This window comes from Terrapene carolina, unplaced genomic scaffold (genome assembly GCF_002925995.2).
Source record: "Terrapene carolina triunguis isolate 2854851 unplaced genomic scaffold, T_m_triunguis-2.0 Scaffold261, whole genome shotgun sequence".
NCBI lineage: Eukaryota > Metazoa > Chordata > Testudines > Emydidae > Terrapene > Terrapene triunguis.
In genome coordinates, this window is record NW_020664612.1 from 96,025 (window position 1) to 117,988 (window position 21,964).

The 21,964-nt window shown below is 46.1% G+C and overlaps 2 protein-coding genes across 3 annotated transcripts in view; both read right to left on the reverse strand.

The window, feature by feature from the left end:
- The window catches only part of LOC112117581 (NACHT, LRR and PYD domains-containing protein 3-like), a 61,068-nt gene extending 43,721 nt beyond the window's left edge, over nucleotides 1-17,347 (reverse strand). For both annotated transcript variants that reach the window (XM_024215585.3, XM_029912841.1), the window contains exons 1-5: nucleotides 17,246-17,347; nucleotides 8,437-8,578; nucleotides 8,170-8,266; nucleotides 7,290-7,593; nucleotides 2,402-4,127 (exon numbers count right to left, since the gene is read on the reverse strand). In XM_024215585.3, the coding sequence (XP_024071353.2) occupies nucleotides 2,402-4,127; nucleotides 7,290-7,572 (2,009 nt within the window). In that variant the 5' untranslated portion in view covers nucleotides 7,573-7,593; nucleotides 8,170-8,266; nucleotides 8,437-8,578; nucleotides 17,246-17,347. The remainder of the gene's footprint in view (nucleotides 1-2,401; nucleotides 4,128-7,289; nucleotides 7,594-8,169; nucleotides 8,267-8,436; nucleotides 8,579-17,245) is intronic.
- Nucleotides 17,348-19,450: 2,103 nt separating this feature from the next.
- Nucleotides 19,451-21,964, reverse strand: part of LOC112117580 (NACHT, LRR and PYD domains-containing protein 3-like) — a 48,107-nt gene continuing 45,593 nt past the window's right edge. The window contains exon 12 of the mRNA XM_024215584.3: nucleotides 19,451-19,541. Coding sequence (XP_024071352.2) covers nucleotides 19,451-19,541 — 91 coding nt within the window. The remainder of the gene's footprint in view (nucleotides 19,542-21,964) is intronic.

Here is a 21,964-nt window from a genome sequence, read left to right on the forward strand (position 1 = left end):
ACGTTCTGTGAAAAAATACTTCCTTTTGTTTGTTTTAAACCTGCTGCCTATTAATTTCATTTGGTGACCCCTAGTGTTTGTGTTATGAGAAGGAGTAAACAGCACTTCCCTATTCACCTTCTCCACACCATTCATGATTTTATAGACCCCAATCATATCCCCCCTTAGTCATCTCTTTTCCAAGCTGAAAAGTCCCTATCTTATTAATTTCTCCTCATACGGAAGCCGTTCCATATCCCTAATAATTTTTGTTGCCCTTTTCTGAACCTTTTCCAATTCCAATACATCTTTTTTGAGATGGGGCAACCACATCTGCATACAGTATTCAAGATGTGGGCATACCAAGGACTTATATAGAGGCAATATGATATCTTCTGTCTTATTATCTATCCCTTTCTTAATGATTCCCAACATTCTGTTCGCTTTTTTGACTGTCGCTGCACATTGAGTAGATGTTTTCAGAGAACTATCCACAATGACTCCAAGATCTTTCTTGAGTGGTAACAGCTAATTTATACCCCATCATTTTATGTATCGTTGGGATTACATTTTCCCAATATGCATTACTTTGCATTTATCAACATTGAATTTCATCTGCCATTTTGTTGTCCAGTCACCTAGTTTTGAGAGATCCTTTTGTAGTTCTTCGCAGTCTGCCTGGGACTTAACTATCATGAGTAGTTTTGTATCATCTGCAAATTTTGCCATCTCACTGTTTACCCCTTTTTCCAGGTCATTTATGAATATGTTGACCAAGACTGGTCCCAGTACAGACCCCTGGGGCACACCACTATTGACCTCTCTCTATTCTGAAAACTGACTATTTATTCCTACCCTTTGTTTCCTATCTTTTAACCAGTTACCAATCCATGAGAGGACCTTCCTTGTTATCCCGACAGCTTACTTTGCTTAAGAGCCTTTGGTGACGGACCTTGTCAAAGGCTTTCTGAAAATCTTTTTATTTACATATTATCATTATACTTTTTATTATTTTCTCTGGAGTCTGGACCTAGACCAGGAAATTTGGACATTGACAAAAAATAATTAACTACCCTTGACCTAAAGTATCACTACTGTTAGCACAGATGCAGTGACAGACTCAAACTTCTATGTGCCATAGTCTCTGGAGAGGAGCAAACATCTACACTGTGTGGACACACATCACACACAGAGAGATTTTGGCCCATTTCACCTGCAAAGCAGATGAGTGTCTGTCATCTTACTGGGTTCCACTCCCAGCTCTGCCCGCTTTGGCCTTGTCCAACCTCAGTTATCTTAGCTGTGAAATGGATGAGTGATAGCACAGGAGTCCTAATCCCCATCTTCTACTGGCTGCTCTAACAAAGGCCCTTAGGGGAGGTGAGCTATCTCAGTGCACCTTCCCCTAGGCTACAGGGTATTTGGTGACACTTTCAGTCAAAAAAAGGGAAAAAAGCATGATGTTGCACTGATTGTGCAGAAATGTGTGACAGATCTTGGAAGTTTCCAAGGAGAGGTTGGACAAACACCTGTTAGAGATGGTCCTAGGTTTATTTGGTCCTGCCTCAGCACAGGGACTAGATGACCCCTAAAGGTCCCTTCCAGCTCTCTGTATCTATGATTCTACACTGGCAGTGTTGTAGTGATGAACTCTACCAATATAGCTTCATTGGTATAGAATAGACAACCTCTTAGTAGCACAGGACATTTTCTTCACAGTCTTGGGGGTCCGTTCTCAGATTGTTGCATGCTGAGGTGCTGCACAGACTGACTATGGGCAGTTCTTCACTTTGGCCATTTCATAGCAATATTTAAAGCTTATAGTTTTGCTTGAAGTGGTTCAACTAGATTTAAAGCAGAGATGAATGCCTGCAGCACACAATGCCAACAAGGGTACTGCTCAAATCAACTGTAGTAGTCTGAGAACAACACCCTAAAACGACAAACAAGTACAGAGCAACTCACTGTCATTTGGTCCCAACAGCTACTGAGCACTCTGAGGACAGCACCCAAACTACGAAAGCAATTTGCACCATCAACCTGGAAGTCAGCAACTAGTTTTACCCAGCTACTGTGTGTAAAAGGCAGGGGTTTGTGGGTGTTCTGTTCTGCAAGGCGAACGTTCTCTCTCAGACATTCACTGAGTATAGGCAGAAATGCCTGTTCTTGAAATTCAGTGTTTAGTGAAATTTAGAACAGGAAGGACAGCTGAGTTTGGATAAAGAGAATTTGAAAATGACTTATTTTTTCTGCCTTATTGAGGAGGAAAACATAGTTTTACACTGGGGGCGTGGATATTCCCTGTTTCTTTGTAGTGTCATTGTACCACAATGATGGACTTTGCAAAGTTATCAAGACACAAGAAAAATAATGTTTCACCTGTTAATTAAACTACAGATTTCTGAACTCAGGTGATACTTACTGATATAGCCACTTCTGTCGTCTTGGAAGCACATCTTCCCCATGGTCCCCAAAAGCAAATGTACAGTAAGATATGCAAAGTGACTCCAGTCGATGACAATTTTTTACACAGAATGAAAAAGCCATTTGATCCATTTGGGTAAGTTTATTTGAATCTAACGTTAGTGCAGTGACATGATCCAATGCACTTTTCACAAAGTTTTCTTCATACATCTCAAACATGCAGTGAAACTCCTCAAGGTTATAAATACGACATGTCTCCTGATCCACATTGGACAAAGGTAAATATTTTTGTTGGTTTGTTTGAATGCACTTCAGCAAATCTGGCTTAATTTTAGGTGAAATTTTACAGGAAAATTTTTCCTCCATGATTTGCATTATTTCTTCATTTAAGAGACCAAACAGGAATCGCACTGTTAACATTAAGTAATTTCTAGAGTTTCCATAGTTTTCTAATAATGTTTTCACATCTTTCTTGGGAGTCCCTGAATCTTCCATTGTTTCTTCATCTTCCTCCAGCACATAAAACAAAGCTGCAAAAAACTCCTGAAAGCTTAAGTGAATGAAGCTGTAGGCATTCACACAGTCAATATCTTTTTGGAAAATGTTCTTATTCAAAGACAGGGGGAAAGAGTCAGCTTGATTTAAGCCAAATTTCTTGAGTTCTGCTTCCTCAAACAGTATCTTCCGTTTCCAGATGCCATAAGCAGCTAAAGAACAAAGTCCCTTCAGGTTAGCTTGCATGTGTTGCTTCAAATTGCTGCGGAGAGGCTTGACTAAACTGGAAAGGTAGAGCACGTACACTTCAGTGACTGACTTTGAAGTTTGTGCAAGATCCTCACCTTTTTCAAGCTGTTGTTTCACAACAGTGCAGATGATCCAACACATGATGGGAATAAAGCACATAGTGAAGAGAATGTCATTTGCTTTCACAAATTGTAACGCTTGTCTTGCTTGTTTCTTGTTTCCAAAGAACTTGTGGAAATATTCTTTCCTGTCAGCTTCAGAAAACCCCAGGATCTCTGCATAACGTGAGCATTCCAAACACTGCAAGAGTTTCTCCAGAGCAGTCAGTCTTGAGGTGATTAGCAAGTAGGATTGGGGAAGAATCGTTTTCCTGAATAAACTGCTCAGTATGATTTCCACTGGCTTCTTCTCCCAGGGATCAGAGCACAGATTTTCTGTTTGATCAAAAGAGAATCTCAGTTCATCAAAGCCATCAATTATGAACAAGAGTTTTTCTGGCTTCATCAAAATCTCATTAACTGGGGCATTTGTATTAGGCAAATTTTTAAAAATCATGTCAACCACACTTCCCTGCTCAGTAAGGTTTGTTTCTCTGCAGTTTATGTAGAAAACATAATCAAACTTTTTCTTATAGAGTTCCCCAGCTGCCCAATCACACATGATCTTTCTTGTTGTCATCGTTTTCCCAATCCCTGCAGCTCCCAGCAGCACAACAATTTGTGGTGTTTGTCCTTGTTTATCACGTGTAAATAGGGTGTCTATCGTAACTGCAGAACAAGCTTGTTTAATTTTGATTTCTTTATCTCTCTGACTCATGGCCATTATTTCATGTTCTCTCTCCTTTGCATGATGAGGGTCGTCTAGAATAATCAGCTTCGGATATCTTCTGTTTAGAATCACATTGTCAGTAGTAAGACTCATCATGTTTTGTATGACTTCATACTTGTTTTTAACATCTTCTTTATACTTCTTCCTGTAACCTAAATCAGTACATGATGCATTAGAAATATTGAACCAGAAGCTCAGAGAAAAGACTTGATCTGTTACAATAAAACAAATAATAATGGTACCTGAAACTGATATTGCACCTATCTTCAAAGAATCCAGAAATCATTTAACTATGGGCCTGATTCTGCAGCCCTAACTCAGATAAAATTGCCCCACTGAAATGATTTGTGTGAGTAAGGACTGTGGTGATCACTTTACCCCCCACTGTAATGCAGCCACCTCTTGGGAGAAACCTGGCAACTGTTTATCAGTGCATAGCAACACTATACAACAAGTTAATGTAAAAAGTGCAATTGAAACAGTGCTGGGAATTTAGGTGGAGAAAATGTAACTTCATAAACTAGAAATTGCCCAAGGCACTTGGGTTTGAATAAAGGTGCCATAGTGTCTTTATTGACCACAATTGGATGCCTCCAGTTATCTTCTTTGCTTAAGAGATGGTGCCCCTAGCAGCAGAACATCCTCTGGCACCAGGCTGGTGCATTGGCTCAGTACTGACCCAAAGAGATGTTGTGCCCACATCTGTATTAGAAGTTGCCAGAGGTAACAAGAGTCCCACTCAGCCCATTATATAGAATTGTTTGTAAAAGTCAGCCAGAGTTGAAAAATAGAATGGCTGGTACAACTGAAGTGTTTACGGTCTAGAAGGCAGGTGCTGAAAAGCTCCTGGTAAAGGACAGGTTGGCATGACAACAGAGCTGAGAGACTCTAGACATGGGAGGAAGAGTTTATAATTGAAATGGCCAAATGGCGTTGTGGTCAGTTGATTTTGCTGGCATGAGGTTGCTCCCCGTTTTGAGCACTCGTTATCTTGAGGCAGAGGGATGTCACTAAACAGGGCAGTGGGACGTATGGATCTTTACCATCATAGCTGCCATCCTTGTCATTTCCCATGATCCACCATGACACTGTTGGACCTTCATCATCCTGAGCCTGAAAGCCACCCTGACCAGACTGAGCCAGAGGGAGGGACCCAAATGACATCATTGTCTCCATTGGCTAAATCCTGAACACCACCTGGCATGTCAGCTTGGGGTTCCTGCTGTCACCCCCTCCCTGCTGTGTCATTTTCCTTCCCAGTCTTTCCCTTTATACCTACTGTCTAGTAAGTTCATGGCTTAGCCAGCCAAGACGACTCCATCTTTTAGAACACTGCTGCGAGTCCAAACCAGAGAGGGAGATAAAGGCAATGCCTTAAACAGCCCGACTCTGGTAAAAATTTGCCGGGTCTTGAAGTGACTGATCAGACCATGTGCTGGACCTGTAAGTCTCCAGCAGTGATGCTGGAAGTGAAAGTCAGCGCTAGAGAGAGGGCCTGCATTTTCCCTTTGCTATGCTTTTCTCCCCCCTTTGTGTGCATTTGTCTTGTTTTAAAAGTATTTCAGCAGCAACACAAAGGCATTTCCTGGGGACTGATGCTGGCTGCTGCCCATTAAACCCTAGGAAATGCTCTTCACCTCCAGTGCTATTACCACAGCCACCATTGAAATCTGTTGCCTTTGGCAGTAGGTAGCCTTATTGCTGAATTCATGATATTCCCTAGACTAGAAAATAATAAGGAAACTCTGTGCTAAAAGTATGATCGGGAAAGGTGTTTGTTCCAGCAAAGAATCCAAATGAAAAAGCAGGAACCCAATGTACTTAGGAATATTTCCCATGTAGTTATCAGTCACTTTATGAAGTTCTGTTTGTGGCATATAGAGCTCTATATGCATCCGAAGAAGTGGGTTGTAGCCCACGAAAGCTTATGCTCTAATAAATTTGTTAGTCTCTAAGGTGCCACAAGTACTCCTGTTCTTTTTGCGGATACAGACTAACACGGCTGCTACTCTAAAGGTCCTGTGTCAATTCTGCCCTAGTGCAGGAGGTGCACTAGATGGCGGACGAGAGCCATTCCAAACTTAGGGAACTAAGACAGACACAGAGCCTTGCTCAATCAGATGTTATTTTACAAAAATAAGTTTGAAAACAATTTACATTATCTTTTGTGGGGTGGAAAGCGGATATTTTATTCCCCTAACTTAGTTATTAACAGATGCTCATCAAAATAAGCTAAAACCTATAGTAATATACTATGTTCTGGTAGGATCTAGAGCCCCAATTGGTGATCAGGGCCCCATTGTACTAGGTTCTGTGCAAACACATAAGAAAAAGACAAATCCTGCCTGAAAAAGCTCACAGACTAAACCAACAAAATGCCCCCTGCCTTGTGCTCTGGAGGCAGCTAAACTCTCCCCCTGGGGGTCTGTCCAGGGGAGTGAATTCCAAAGGCCTCTAGGGAGAGCCCCACTGCCAGCCCTGGAGCTTCCATCCCAGGGACCCTGGGCAGGGCCAACCCAGCTGAGCTCTTCTGTAACTGTGGGGAACAGGGGAGAGGAACAGGAATAACTGTAACAAGGTTGAGTTTAGATCCATCACAGACCACATGGATTCTAACATTGCTCCACTAACGCATGGATCCCCACTGGCCCTGACTCTTACAGTCTTGTGAGACACTGCAAAGCGGCCTGGAGTCTTTGGAACCGCAGCTCTCTAGGTTTGCTGGCTACCTGGCTGTTTGTATTGCACTGAATTTGTTTCTTTAATGAAAAACAGCCTTGGAGATATAGTTTGTGCCTGGAACCCCAGAAAGGTTCCATGGGGCCCCATCAGCTGTTTGGTGATAATATCCTAGGCCAGGATCATTTTCCAGTTACAGATCCTCAATTAGAGAAGCCTGGGGGATGTTCTAATTTACACCAACTGCCAGTGGCCCCCTAGGAACAGTCCCGCAGCTGGGGATGCACTCTAGTTACTCCGCCTCCTCGCCACCTTCTGTCCATGACACTCCCTCTGCACCACTACATTGGCTGTCCACCCACTGGGAATCCCCCACATTGAGGGTATCCTCAGATGGAGAGATACAGGCCACATCTGTTCCCCTCATGACAGCTGTGTGGTGAAAAGGAAGTGGGGTAGGTCAGAGCATCTGGCCCACCATTGGCATCCCGGCTTAGTGTCCCCTGGCTTCCTGATTTAGAATTTGGCATTTGTGCCATCAGCCTGTTGTTTCTCCTTCTGCTCCTATTGCTGCTGGCCTGGGACATATTCCAGGAGGAGACTCCCAGGTTTTAAAGTGGCTATAGGTTTCTTACCTTTCTCTTTTCCTTCTCTGAGTTTAGCAGCAGAATCTCGGAGGTCGATCTGAGTGAAAACATCTATGGTTACATCTACTGCAGCCTTTCCACCATAGAATTTCATCAGGAGGTTCTTAGTATCTATCCTGTTGGCATTGTCCAGACAACCTCGAGGGATGTTACCTTTCCCCTTAAGGGCAGAGTGTGATAGTTTGTCTTTAAATCTTTTGAAGTCTCCCTGAGAAAGGTTGTCGAGGACACGTACAAGCAGGTCACTGATTCTGCTGCTTTGGTTTCCCATCACTGGATATCAGGAAATGAACTAAAATACAATGAAAAGTCCATTTATTAATAAGTGATATAGTAGAGAAAACAAGTGCAATCTAGTGGCCAGAGTAGATCACTGGGGCACATATCTCCTGGGTGCTTTTCCTCATAAATGACGCACTGGACTTGGTCTCTCTGTGCCTCAGTCTCTCCATCTGTAGAATAGGGATAATCATATTCCTCTAACTCACAGGACTGTTGTGCAGCTTAGCCAGCATTGGTAAAGCCTGTTGAGGTTTTAGGATGAAAGGTGCTATAACAACAACAACAATAGTAATTATCACCCAAATGAATTTCAAAATGCAAGGTTGGGATGCCCTAAATTAATTACATTTCAGAAAACAACCACTCAGTCTGGAATCTGCACATCACAGCCCTGGGGAATCAGGCCCCATGTACTGAGACCCAGTGCTAGCTTATGATGACCTCAGGAGGTTTTTTGCATAGCAGAGCACACCAAGTGAAAGGTAGCTGTGGTAATTTCTGCCAGTGATCAGGCCCCATACCCTGAACCTATAAACTAACTAGTTCTGATCAAAATTAGCCCATCCCAAGAGAGTGACTTACTTACCATTCGCCCGAAAGCTACTACAAACAACATCTGATGTCCCTAATTAGAGTTGTTTCTCTTAATCTTCTTGATGCTCAACCACAGATGCACAGGGTAGCTAGCAAGAAGAACAGGAAATTTGCTCAAAGTTTATTTCCACAACAAAGAGAAACAAAAGCATCTCCAGTTAAAGCTAATCTTCAAAGCTTTTTGAATTTCTAGAACAGCCCTCATAGGAGGGCAAGTAAGGTTCTAAACCTTCCTGGTGATTTTTTATAGATATAAAACCTTTTCTTGGTTTTTATTCCTTCTGGAAGTTTGTCTTTTGGCTACACCCCTTTGGCATCAACAACTGGTACAACTTTTTCAGTGATATATTGACACCACAAACTCCATGGACTTGTTCATCTTTTTTCACCTCCCTCATATTCTCTGTTGGGAGAAAATAATGTAGTAGCTTTAACCAAGCAAGTAGCAAGTCTAATCAAAACAAACAACATATAAAAAGAGAATGATTGAGTATTTGCTCAATATTCAAATAGCAGTGATCTCAACAGATTCTGGGGCTTAAGTCCCTCTCACTCGTGTTTTTCTGAGGTGGAACATCACCACTATTTTTAATTTTAAAACATCATGAGAAAGAGGGGTTTGGAAAAAAAATAAAGGAAGCAGAAGTGGACCTTCATGGGCCAGGAATATCATAAGCTGAAAAAGTGAACCTGAAACAGCTTTACAAGTCACATTCACAGTGACTCAGGAGGAAGTTGCTGCTTGATAAATGGAGGAAGGGAGGAGGCATTTCTGATGAACCCCTGTGAGATTCTTTATCACTGCTATCTTTCTGGGGCAATCCCCTTTATTCCCTCGAAGATCAGATAAGCAGCTCCACTTGGGGTGCAAAGCCCCCACCCCACTGGCTCACACCCCAATGCCTGGCACCATTTGAGGCTTTGTGTTCTTATTTTGAGAATTTCTCATGTTTGTTGTATTCGTTTGCAGCTCCCCAAAGCCCATGTCCCAATGGAAAAGTGGAAACGGGACATCAGCCGTTCATTTCAGCAGAGAAATGAGAAAAAAGGTGACAAGGGATCCACTAGCCCCAATCCTTTTAAGATGGAAATACAGAGGGTGGTTTCTGCCTGGTTTTACAACAAGGGACCAGATCCTCTGTAGGCGTAGGTCAGCACAGCTCTGTGGATGTCAATGAGCCACCCTCATTGACACCAGCTGCGGATCTGGCCAAAGGACTGTTCCTGTCTTGGAAATGACCCAGGGTCTGGGAAGAATGCAACAAGGTGGCCCATATCATAGAATCATACAAATGTAGGGCTGCAAAGGGATCTTGAGAGGTCATCTAGTCCAGCCCCCTGCACTGAGGCAGGACCAATAAATCTAGACCATCCCTGCAAGCATTTGTCTGATCTGTTCTTCAAAGCCTCCAATGACAAGGATTCCACAACCTCCCCTGGAAGCCTATTCCAGAGTTTAACAACCCTTATAGTTAGAAAGTTTTTCCCAATATCTAACCTAAATCTCCCTTGCTGCAGATTAAGCCCATTATTACCTGTCCTACCTTCAGTGGACAGGGAGTACAATTGATCTCTGTTCTCTTTATAACAGCTCTTAACAATTTGAAGATCATCAGGTGCACCCCCCTTCCCTCAGCCTTCTTTTCTCAAGACCAATACTATGTCTACACTTAAAATGCTACAGTGGCACAGCTGTAGTGCTTCGGTTTAAACACTATCTACAATGACTAGAGGAGTCTCCTGTCGCTGTAGTAAATCCACCTCCCTGAGAGAGGATAGCTAGGTCAAGGGAAGGATTCGTTCGTTGACCTAGTGCTGGTCTACATCTGGGGTTAGGTTGGCTTAACTATATTGCTCAGGGGTGTGGATTTGTCACACCCCTACGCAATGTAGCTGGGTCAACCTAATTTTTCAGCGTAGACCAGCCTGAAACATGCAGGTTTCCTCATAAAAGGTTTAGAAAAACCTGACCTATCATTTTCCTTGCTCTCCTCTGGAATCTCTCCAGTTTATCCACATCTTTCCTAAAATGTGGCACCCACAGCTGTTCACATGACTCCATCTGAAGCCTCACCAGTGCCAAGTAGAGCAGAACAGTTACCTCCTCCATGGTTTGCATATGGCATTCCTGTTAATACACCCCAGAAACATATTAGCCTTTTTCCCAACTGCATCACATGGTTAACTGATATTCAATTTGTGCTCCACTGTAACCCCCAAATCCAGCAGCATTACCACGTAGCCAGTCATTTCCCATTTTGTAGCTGTGCATTTGATTTATCCTTCCTAAGCGTAGTACTTTGTGCTTCTCTTTACTGAATTTCATCTTGTTGATTTCAGATGAATTCTCCAAATTGGCAAGGTGACTTTGAATTCTAATCCTGTCCTCCAAAGTGCTCGCAACCCAGCCATGGTGTCATCCACAGATTTCATAAGGCACTTCATCCACTTCAGTATCCAAGTCATTAATGAAAATATTAACTGGTACTGGACCCAAGACTGACTCCTATGATATGCCCACCCAGTTTGACAGCAAGCCATCAATAACTACTTTTTGAATATGGTCTTTCACCCACTATATATAGAGAGAGAGAGAGCAAGAGAGAGACAGACAAAGTTCCTCCTCTATCTTGGTGGGTCCTGCGCTTATTGGCGGATTTTCTTGCCTCAGAGATTCACCACGTGGGTTGGGGAACAGCCCAGAGACCTTCCCCTCTGGAAGAACCCACAGTCCAGGTCAATTGGGAGGTTTGGGGGGAACCCGGGCCCGCCCTCTACTCCGGGTTCCAGCCCAGGGCCCTGTGGACTGCAGCTGTCTATAGTACCTCCTGTAACAGCTGCATGACAGCTACAACTCCCTTGGCTACTTCCCCATGGCCTCCTCCAAACACCTTCCTTATTCTCACCACAGGAGCTTCCTCCTGGTGTCTGATAACACTTGTACTCCTCAGTCCTCCAGCAGCACACCCTCTCAACTCCTTGCACCTCTTGCTCCCAGCGCCTCACACTCACACCACAAACTGAAGTGAGCTCCTTTTAAAACCCAGGTGCCCTGATTAGCCTACCTTAATTGATTCCAGCAGCTTCTTCTTAATTGGCTCCAGGTGTCCTAATTAGCCTGCCTTAACTGGTTCTAGCAGGTTCCTGATTACTCTAGTGCAGCCCCTGCTCTGGTCACTCAGGGAACAGAAAACTACTCATCCAGTGACCAGTATATTTGCCCTCTACCAGACTCCTGTACCCCACTGGTCTGGGTCTGTCACAATATATATATAGGTCCCTAAATGAGTGGGGTCACAGGGGGCCTAGATTTGCTTGTATCAGCCCTGCACACAGAGTGAATATCATAAGTGTTGCCCTAGAGACATCCATCTGTTAAGGAAAGCAACATGGATGCTATGGTCCCTCTCTCAGCTTAGTCTCCTACTGCAGCCGTTAGCCCAGACAAACTCCCCAGGACATCTCCTTCAGAAATGGCTCTTATACCTCAAAAAAGCCTATGTTAAAGAACATTAAGGTTGCAAAGTCAAGCAACCAAAAATTAGGAAATGCCAGAACTAAGGCTGGCTGTGCCACCTGAATCCTGCCCCCTTGGGCAAGTGCACCACGATACAGTCTTCAGTCTTTCCACAGGTCCTGGCCCTCATTCAGTGAACGGGTAGCTAGTTAGTATTTCTTGTTATCCTCCTGAATCAATGTGTGGCCTCAGGCCTTATGCAACACACCCCTTTCAGAATTAATTTCTTTCTGGGTGTTTCTATGGTGCTCTCAACTTCGTATCTGAGGAATTAACCAACATGAATTAATTTATCTTCACAACTTCCCTGTGAGGTGGGGGGTTATTATTGTCCCCATTTTACAACTGGGGAACTGAAGCACAGGGAGATTAGACTGTCAGTAGTATCCATTAATTTTAGTTGTTCAGCTTGGGACACCTAGGGCCCGATTTTTCCAAAGTACAGAGCATTGTCCAGCACTTCATGCATTTAAAGTACAGCTCCAGTTGACTTCAGATGTAATTGTGAGTGCCAAGAACTTCTGTAAATCTGGTTCAGGTGCCTCAGGCCAGACACCCAGAAAATGAGGAACACACAGTTGTGAGCACTTTGATTTAAAATGACTTGCTGGCCTCACACAGGAATTCTGGCAAAGGCAGGGATATAATCTAACTTTCCAGGACAGTATGCAGCTGCCTTAACCATGACACCATCTTTTCTCTTCCTAGAATAAACTGCCTCATTCACAATTCAAATTCCAGCTTCTGCCACAAATGAGGCCAGGGTCCTACAGACAACAGCAGACACTGCTGCCATGCTTAGCCAGAGAAAATCAGATTATATTGGGAGAGAAATTTATTCCATTGAGGACCAAGCTTTGAAAGAAAGGAAATTTAAAGCACATTAGAGCAAATATGACCATTCTCTCATCAGAACAGTCAATTATTTTAGAACAGTAAGATCTCAGACACTCTATTCTGCCCTGTCTACAGCTGAATCTGCACTCAGTACTCAGGGCATGAAGGGTTTCTAGATGCCTTTTACAAAAATGGAAATTCTAATATCCTGTTTTTTTTAGGCTCTGAGGACAAGATTTTCAAAGTAACCAGTGATTTTTGAAATCCTAAATTGGGACATATTGAAGGGTCCTGATTTTCAGAGGGTAGCACTTTCTGAAAATTAGGATCTTGTCAAATGTCTCAAATTAGTCAATAGTGATTTTGGGTGCCCATGTAAGTATGTATCGACAGTGGAACAGTCATTGGGCCAGAAAGCGCAACTGTGAATGGCTCTGTGGTTAGGGCACCCACCTAGGAGACTGGAGACCCCCAGTCCCAAAACCCTTGGTCAAATCACTCATTATTTATCCACAGTGGGATAGCTTCAAGAGGAGAGAGAGAGAGAAAGCCCCCTCAGAATATCCCATAGCTCAGTAGATACAGTGTTCTCCTGACAGATGGGAAGCATTGTTCAAATCTTTACTCCCCCCTCACAAAGAGAGTGGAAAGGAACCTGGGTCTCACACATCCCAGATAAGGGCTCTAACCACTACCCTAAAAGTTATAAGATAGACAACACCACTTCCTCCTCCAGCTGTTTTACGTAGCGCAAGGCAGGCACCTAACTCCCTCAAGAAACATCTTAAGTGCCTGAACTGCCTGATTCCCATTCATGGATCTCTAAGCAGAAAGGCACCTCCCTGCAGCCCGACTTAGGTGCTTTTCTCTGAGGGAAGGAAGGGGCTCACCCCAAACCCATGTCATTGGCATCTCTAATTGGATAGATAAAGCACTTCGCCACCTAGTATGCTGGCCTAACCCTAGCCGGGGGAGCCGTACCCTTTATAAGCCTAACCACATCATGGGACACTCTACCAGCCTGAGGCCTAACGCTAGCTTGTAGAGCCCTATTCCCATAGCCCTAACACTAGCCCGGGAAACCGTACAGCCCCCAGACCTAACCCCAGCTGGGATGCCCTATCCTTTCCAACCATAAACCTAACTCAGGGAGCCATACTGGCTCCAGGCCTAACCCTAGACTGGGGAGCCCTACACTTTGTGTCCCTAACCCTAGCTCAGGGAGCCCGACCAGTCTGAGAACTAATCCTAGCCCAGAGAATCCTATACTTGGTAACCCTAAACCGGGGAACCCTACAAGCTCCAGGCCCAAGTCTGCCCCTGGGATCCTTTCTAACCCAAACCCCAGCCCCCCTGCTATCCACCAAGGCCTAACCTTAGCCTGAGGAGCTCTACCAACCACAGGAATAACCCTGGCCCAGTGAACCCTACCCTTTATAACCGTCTGAGACCTACCCCTTGTAACCCTATCAGCCCTGGCCCAGACAGACCTACTCTTTTTAAGCCTAACACTAGCCCAGGAGCCCAACCCTTAGTAATGCTAAACCTAGTCTGCAGAGACCTATTAGCCACAGGCCAAACCCTAGCAGAGAGCCCTACCCTTAGTAGCCCTAATCAGGGGAGCACTACCGATCCCAGGCCTAACCCTACCCTTAGAGGCCTACTGTTTGTAACCATAACCCTAGATTGACAATCCCTACTGGCCAAAGGCCTAAACCTAGCCCAGGGATCTTTAGCTTTAGTAACCTAATCCTACTCCGGGGAACAATTGGGGAACAATTTAGACGGGGAGGGATAGCTCAGTGGTTTGAGCATTGGCCTGCTAAACCCAGGGTTGTGAATTCAATCCTAGAGGGGGCCACTTAGGGATCTGGGGCAAAATCAGTACTTGGTCCTGCTAGTGAAGGCACGGGGCTGTACTCGATGACCTTTCAAGGTCGCTTCCAGTTCTAGGAGATAGGATATCTCCATTTATTTATTTATAACCCCAACTCTAATCTAGGGAGCCAGGTGCTTTTTAACCTTACCCTATCCATGGGAAGCCTTACTGGGCCCATGCCTAAACTTAGCCTGGAGAGGACTACCATTATTTACCCTAATACTATCCCAGGGAGCCCTAACCTTAGTAACCCTAACCCAGACCAAGGAGCCCTAACAGTCTAAAGTGTTAGCTGACTCCAGGGACCCCTAGACTTGTTCATCCTAACCCTAAGACCAGGATTCCTACCAACACCAGGCCTAAACTGACTCCAGGGACCCTTACTTTTGGTCACCCTAAGCCTAGCCTGGGAAGCCCTACTCACCACAGGCCTAAACCTAGCCTGGAGAGGCCTACACATAGAAGCCTTAACCCTAGTCCAGGCAGCCCTAGCTGTAGTAAATTTAGCCCTAGTCTGGGGATCCCTATTAACTAGGGTTACCATATTTCCACAATCAAAAAAAGAGGGGGGGGGGGGGGGGGGGGGCTCTGCTCTGCTCTAGCCCTGCCCCCATCCACTCCCTCCCACTTGCCACCCCCTGACTGCCCCCCTCAGAACCCCCAACCCCCCTCCGCTTCTTGTCCCCTGACTGCCCCCTCCTGAGAACCCCCCACCCTAACTGCCCCCCTAGGATCCTACCTGTCCCCTGACTGCCCCAACCCTTATGGGTGGCAGGTTTGTAGAAATTTTGGTGGTGCCCAGAACCCCCCCCCCCACACACACACCTGCCTAAGGCTCTGGGAGGGGGGGGTTGGGTGGGGGGAGGAGGTCTAGGGTGCAGGTCCTGGGCTGGGGATTAGGGTGGAGGAGTGAAGGGTGCAGGCTCTGGGATGGAGTTTGGGTGCTGGGTGCAGGCTCCGGGCTGGGATGGGGGTGGGTGTGCAGAAGGGGGTGGGGGGTGCAGGCTCTGGGATGGAGTTTGGGGGTGGGAGAAGATGCAAAGGGAGGGGGTGCAGGCTTTGGGAGGGAGTTTGAGGGCAGGAGGAGGTGTGTGGGAAGGGGGAGGGGGTTTGGGAGGGAGTTTGGGGATAGGAGGGGGTGCAGGGGTGAGGGCTGTGGGTCTGAGGATGAGGGGTTCATGATGCAGGAGGGGGCTCAGGGATGAAGCAGAGTATTAGGAATCTCAGCCCAGCACCAACGCCCAGTTCTCAGAGAAGAGACTTCAATCAGAGTCCATGGCAGAGAGCAAACTCTCAGGCTGACCACAGAGCTCCCTTTCTCCCAAAGTTGCCTCCACACAGAAAATACTTGCATAACAGAGCAGACAAAATCATGGCAAGAACCAACGGTTGGAAACTGAAGCCAGATACATTCAAGTTAGAAATAAGGCACAAGTGTCTAACAGCAAGGGTGATTAACCATTGGAATAAGCTACCAAAGGAAGTGGTGGATTCTCCATCTTCTGCAGTCTTCAGATCAAGGCTGGAGGCCTCTCTGGAAGATCTGCTTTAATCAAACAAATGGTGTCAGACCAGATGATCTAATGGTCCCTTCTGGCCTTAAAAGTCTATGAATTTATGAAACCAAAAAACACCCCCCTTTAATCCTCCCCCCCCCCCCCCCCCCCCCAAGAGCAGCAGCCCATTGGCACACCAAGAAACACAGCCCAAGTAACAGTGACACATGGTCACCAGCCATAACATTATGTAGTTCCTTCAGGGGAGCCTCAGAGATGTAGACACAAACCAAAGTCTCTGCCCCAAAATGACTGAAATATACATGGATTGTTTTTAAATCCTGTTTTATATAGTCCATGCACTGACTGTAATGTGTGTAAACAAACCGGTATAAATGGGAGTTAAGGCTGGGTGTGTATTTTGTTCAGCAATTGTTAATATTACAGTGTCCATAAATGTCACGGCATGTGATCTATGCTGTGTAATTCACAGAGTGATTTTCCTGTGGAGATTTTGGATCTATGTCTCAAAGCTGCCTGAACTTCCAGCAAAGGAAGTTTTTAATCCAGATTTGGGATTGGGGAAAGGAGGGCACCTTGGTTAGCTCCTTCTTTGGTTTCTATTTCCACCCTAAACAACCTCCTTAGCAACACCCTCCTCAGCACCAGTCCCCAAATCTGCCTTCTCTGCGCAGAGCTACCCTCCTCCTCTTACAGCCTGTGGGCAGTCTGGGGGAAGAACAGCCACAGGATGCCCTCAGCGGTTCCAGTCTCTGACATCTCAAAACAGCTGAAGTAGGGCTGGGGATGGGCCTCCACCTGGCAAAGGGAGAGAGCTCCCAGGCTCCCTCATGGCCACTCTGTGCCCTACAGCAGTCCAGTGGCTCCTGTGGTTTTCTCAGCTGTTCGTGATGATGGAAGGGGGCGGGAGGGGTGTGTGCCTCCCCATGGGACAGTTATGATCTATAGCCCATACCTTACACTCAGACTCACTCTTCATTTCTGTCTCTCACACACACACTCTCTCTCTCTCTTCTGTCTCATGCCCCACCCAAGCGCCTCCTTAGTCTCCATCTCCCTCACACGCAGCTGCTGAAAGCAGACAGCAGGAAAGCAGAGGGATGGCAGAACAGTCCTCTCCTTTCTGGTTTAGTCACTTAGGAAACACTGCAATCCTGAGACCTCCTCTGCTGCCCTGCAGGCGGGACTCTAGAGACCTCAGCAGAGATGCACCTCCCCCACCCCTTTCTCTCAAGAGGAGAGTCGCTGATCTTTACAAGACAAAAACCCGCTCTGACATGATTTCAGCCAAGTGAAATATTTTGTATGCTGAGCTCACCCTGAAGCACTGAAGAGCACTGGCTCCGTTGGAATGATAATCAACTTTTCTTCCTCTCAAAATGAGTGGGCAAATCCCCACAAACAGATGAAATTCAAGAAGTTTCACTCTCTACATGTAATCCCTGGCAAGGACTTCCTTGCCTATTTCCTGTCTCTCTCTCTCTCAGCTCAGAACTAGCCTCCTTTCTCCTCCCCTTCCCTGTTTAAAGAAACAAGACTGTTTTGTCCCTACAGTGCTAGAACAAACAGTGCAGCAAAAAGCCTCACACGTAAAACAAATGCCTAGTAAACATCCAGCAAAAGAGAATATTAACAATATAGATGACCTAGTTCTGCAGAGATCAGCAAGTTCTGCCATGAGCTGTAAACTGTTCTCATCTCATTTACCCACATTTACCACTTTCAGATATTTAGGCCAAAATGTTCAGTGGTGGCAAGAATTAGGTACCAAAATAAAAGTGCCCAGGTTTGCAGAGTTGCTGAGCACTTACAAGTCACTCTGAAGAGAGTGGGAACCAGTATTGCCAAATCTAGAGATTTTATTGGGGAGTCTCATGGCATTTGGTGTTTTTCTTATACCCTCAGCTCCTGGAGTCCTGAAGTTACAGGAGAATCTCAGCTTCCATTTATAAAAAGTTTTTAAAACCCTCCTGGTTGTGGAGAACAGTCTGAAAACGTGACCACAGTGAATCCTAAAGACTCAGAAAACAGAAGGCAAATGAAAAGAATCACAAATGTATTTCTTGTTTAAAATCTCATGATTTGGGGGGCCTGACTCCTGACTTTTTGAACATTTGTAGTTGACAGTACTGGGGAACTGCTTTTGAAAAGTCAGGCCACTTTTAATTAGGTGCCTAAATATGGATTTAGGTGCCTAACTTCTATTCAGGGCCGGCTCCAGGCACCAGCTTCTCAAGCAGGTGCTTGGGGCGGCCGCTCCGGAGAGGGGCGGCACGTCCAGGTATTCGGCGGCAATTCGGCGGACGGTCCCTCACTCCGCCTGGGAGTGAAGGACCTCCCGCCGAATTGCCGCCGCAGATCGCGATCGCAGCTTTTTGTTTTGTTTTGGCTGCTTGGGGCGGCCAAAACCCTGGAGCCGGCCCTGCTTCTATTAGCCAAGTTTGAATATTTGGGACTAACCTCTACAGACATCATGGGGCATCTGAGGAGTGGGGGACACTGTAATAGTGCTTTGCCCAAACACTTTAAAGAAAAGGAAACAATGTCTTTTTAATACATACAGTACAGGCTCCCAAATGACTCTGCTATTGAGCTCCCTCACAATTGTAGGTAAAACCTACATCTTTATCTTGGATTTTGTACAACAATTAACCCTCTCCCTGTCCTGCACCTTTGATCTCTGCTCCTAACTGGCCATTCAGGGTTCTTAGGGGTCACCTACACCAGCTTTCTGACAGAAGCCCAGAGAAATTAAAAATCACTCTGTTATTTTGCCTGCACAAGCTTCTGAAGGTGTTGACCATAATGGATGAGAAACAAGAACCATGAAAAATAAAATTAAAAAAAAAAACTGTCTGAGAAACCATCCCTGAGGGCTCTCCTAGGCCTGGAGAATTCTTGTGCATTAGCAGAAACTATGGCAAGAAATACAGACTCTAAAGGATGGCATTTTTTCTTGGTTCATGATCTTTATTGGACTCAACAAAACTGACACAGAAACATACATCAGGGACGAACAAATGCTGGGAGATGTAATGTGGAAAATGCCAGCTTAGTTGCTGTGGAATTGTGTAAAACTACAATACTATTATAAATACACAAATAACGGTGACTGATCTGTTGTAACAGAGTGACAATTCCACTCTGGATCCGAGGATGGTTCTTGAGTCTCCATCCTTCACGTAGAGAGATTGAAAGGGGAGGTTACCAGATCTCCCATGATCCCACATCCCTCGCTTGGGCCCTGAACTGCATCCTCCCTCCCCCCACAAACCAACTACCCCCTCCAAGGTCACACCAAGCATGGAGCAAATCCAGCTCCTACTCCTGAGCCTCTCACCCTCAGGCAGGAGGGCTGGGCCTGACAATCTCTACTCAGCCCCGTACCACAGATACTGAAATATGTTGCTGGGGTCCCCCTTAAAAGGGGCAGGGTTCCCCCTCCCCACAGCCTGCTTCCTCAGCTAGTGGCAGGACAGCCAGGTCAGAGCCTCGCTGGTTCAGTGGCTCCCGCTCACCAGCCCTACCATATCTCTATGACCAGATCAGGTTTTGTGTCTTTCACAGCATTCAGCTCTGCCTGTGTTTCTTCAGTTACACTCTGATAGCCCAAGCTGTGTGGAAAACAGGGAAAGAAAAGGACATGTTAATTCTCTCTGCAGACAACATCTGAGCCCACTGCCCCTATGAAGCACCATGAGCTGCACCCACAGGATCTGTGTCACTGCCGCTGCCCGGCCTGCTGATCTCACGGCCAGCAGATACCTTTCCCTTGGGGGAGGGGAGGAGAAGCGCTGGTACAGTCTGTAGCCTGGCCTGCTCCCCCCACATCCCACTCACCCTGTGAGCTCTGGGCAGGGACAGCAATGTCCTTTCTGCACATAAAGGGCTGGATTGTGCAGCCCTTGCTCAGGGCGGGGAGCACTTATTGACACGGACAGTCCCATTGATCGCTGTGGGGCTACTCAGTGCTCACAGGCAGCAGGGGCTGCAAAATCCAGGTCACAGAATCTCCCCATGGAAGCAGCCTGATCTCAGCTCTCATTGCTGCAAGGGCTCCTAACACCCCCTCTCCACAAGGCTTCAGTAACACAGCCCTTGAAGGGGTTGAGTTTGCAGCTACTGTTGTGGGGCTGCAGATGGCTTTTCTAAGTGCTCTATCACCCGCATGCTTACTTGGATTGTCTTGAACATTCCTGTGTGTCATGGGGAGCCAGGGCAGGGAGGGGCTAGAGGTTCAAATCTGGGGCCATCTGAGAAAGGAGTTCCTGAGATACGGCCCCCGAAAAGTCATGGGATAGAAGAATCTGACATTTTTTATAACTTTTTTTGCCCACACCAGCGACTCAAACTATGGCTCTGACCCTCCCCAAATTTATAGCAATTTCTCTCAGCTAGTGCACCCCACCCACTGCCCCTTTGGAAAGCAATATTTAAGAAGCTATTCACGATAACATTCGGAACCTCAACATGCATCAGCCCAAAGTGACTGCCCAAAGAGAGTGAAATACACCTGTGGCAACTGTAGGGCTCCACTGCTAATGAGAGGCTTTGCTAGCAATCTCCTGTTGCAGTAACTGGTGGCTCAAGAAGACATGCTGTGGCTTTTGAATCAAAGTAGCACCCATGGCTGTGGTCTGCCCTGCCATTGGCAGCTTCCAGCCAACATGTGATGTGCAGGTTACTCGTGTTCTACAGAGGTTTGTTTTGCCCAGAGACCAACATTTCTGGCGTAATAGCAATATTTTAAGTTGCTCTAAATTCCACATGCAGAATCCAATTGTACTGTAGGGGTATTGGTCAAGGAAAATAGCATTAAATAACTAGAGGGAAGATGAAAGACTCTGGTATGCAGTTGTAATCATGACTCAAGCTCTTCCCCTCTTCCCTAAACAATGGGACTCAGTGTTATCAAAGAAAAGCAAGTTTGGGGGTCATTTTGTCAAGAGGTTCCTGATACACAGCCCTATGAACGGAGCGCATAACTCTTGTGGTGCAGAGTTAGGGAAAAATCTAAGGCTCTGGCCTTCATGAAACTGATAGCATGGCCTGCCCCTGAGATTAGCTATTGAACGGGACCAATGACCAGTTTAGAAATATTTCAGAGTTTACTGCCCTACATAAGCGTTAGTACCTCTGATTACAGACAGCAAGACAACAATGAGACCAGGATAGGGAGCTGAGACCAGGCATGCTCAGTGCATGGCCCAGGCCCACAAGAGCCAAAACCACACGGGGGAGAATGAGAACACCCACCCAGATGGATGGAGCAGTTCACACCTCTCATCCCTATTGTTTCCTCTCCCAGGGCTGTTCTCATTCAGCTAAGAACACTCCATCAAGAGGAATGGGCCACTCACACCTCTCTGAGCCTCCTATGTTGCAAATGAATGTTTATAGCCCCTTTCCCCATACACCAGATTAGGGGTCTGGCCTCCACAGCTCCACTCTCCTGCCTCCAGCTGGTACAGTCACTTCTCACAGCCCCACCATCCCACCTCCCTATAGCCCCTGAATCCTTACGAGGGGTTTGGAGTGGCAAGGAGTAGGGGGGAGCTTGAGTGGTGTGTAGGGTAACCCTGGGCCATAGGGTAACTCAGGCTGTGGCTGGGAGCAGCAGCACCAGTACACCGAAGGGGGCAGGGAGCAGCCTGCAAGCAGGAGGCGAGAGGCAATTGCTAAGGCTGGGTGACACAGGAGGACAATGCAGAGGGACCCCAAGGAGATCAGAGATAACAGGGCTGAGCTCAGGCCACTGCCCAGCCCTTAATTATCTGCCATGAGAAGGATGGGCCAGAAAGACACCCGGAGCCAGACCACAGCTGGCTCCCAATGACACACTTGCTGGGTGGGCTGTGTTATCAGGAACAGGGGTGACGCTGCGGACTAGACCTGAAATGATGGGTGATGAGCAGGGGGAATCCCAGCCCTTTATGGGAAACACATTACATTGATGTTATTTATTCACATTTCTTGTTTGCAGCCAGTTTGGGAGAACAGAGTGGGACAATTTTTAAAACTATTTGTTTAGGAAGTT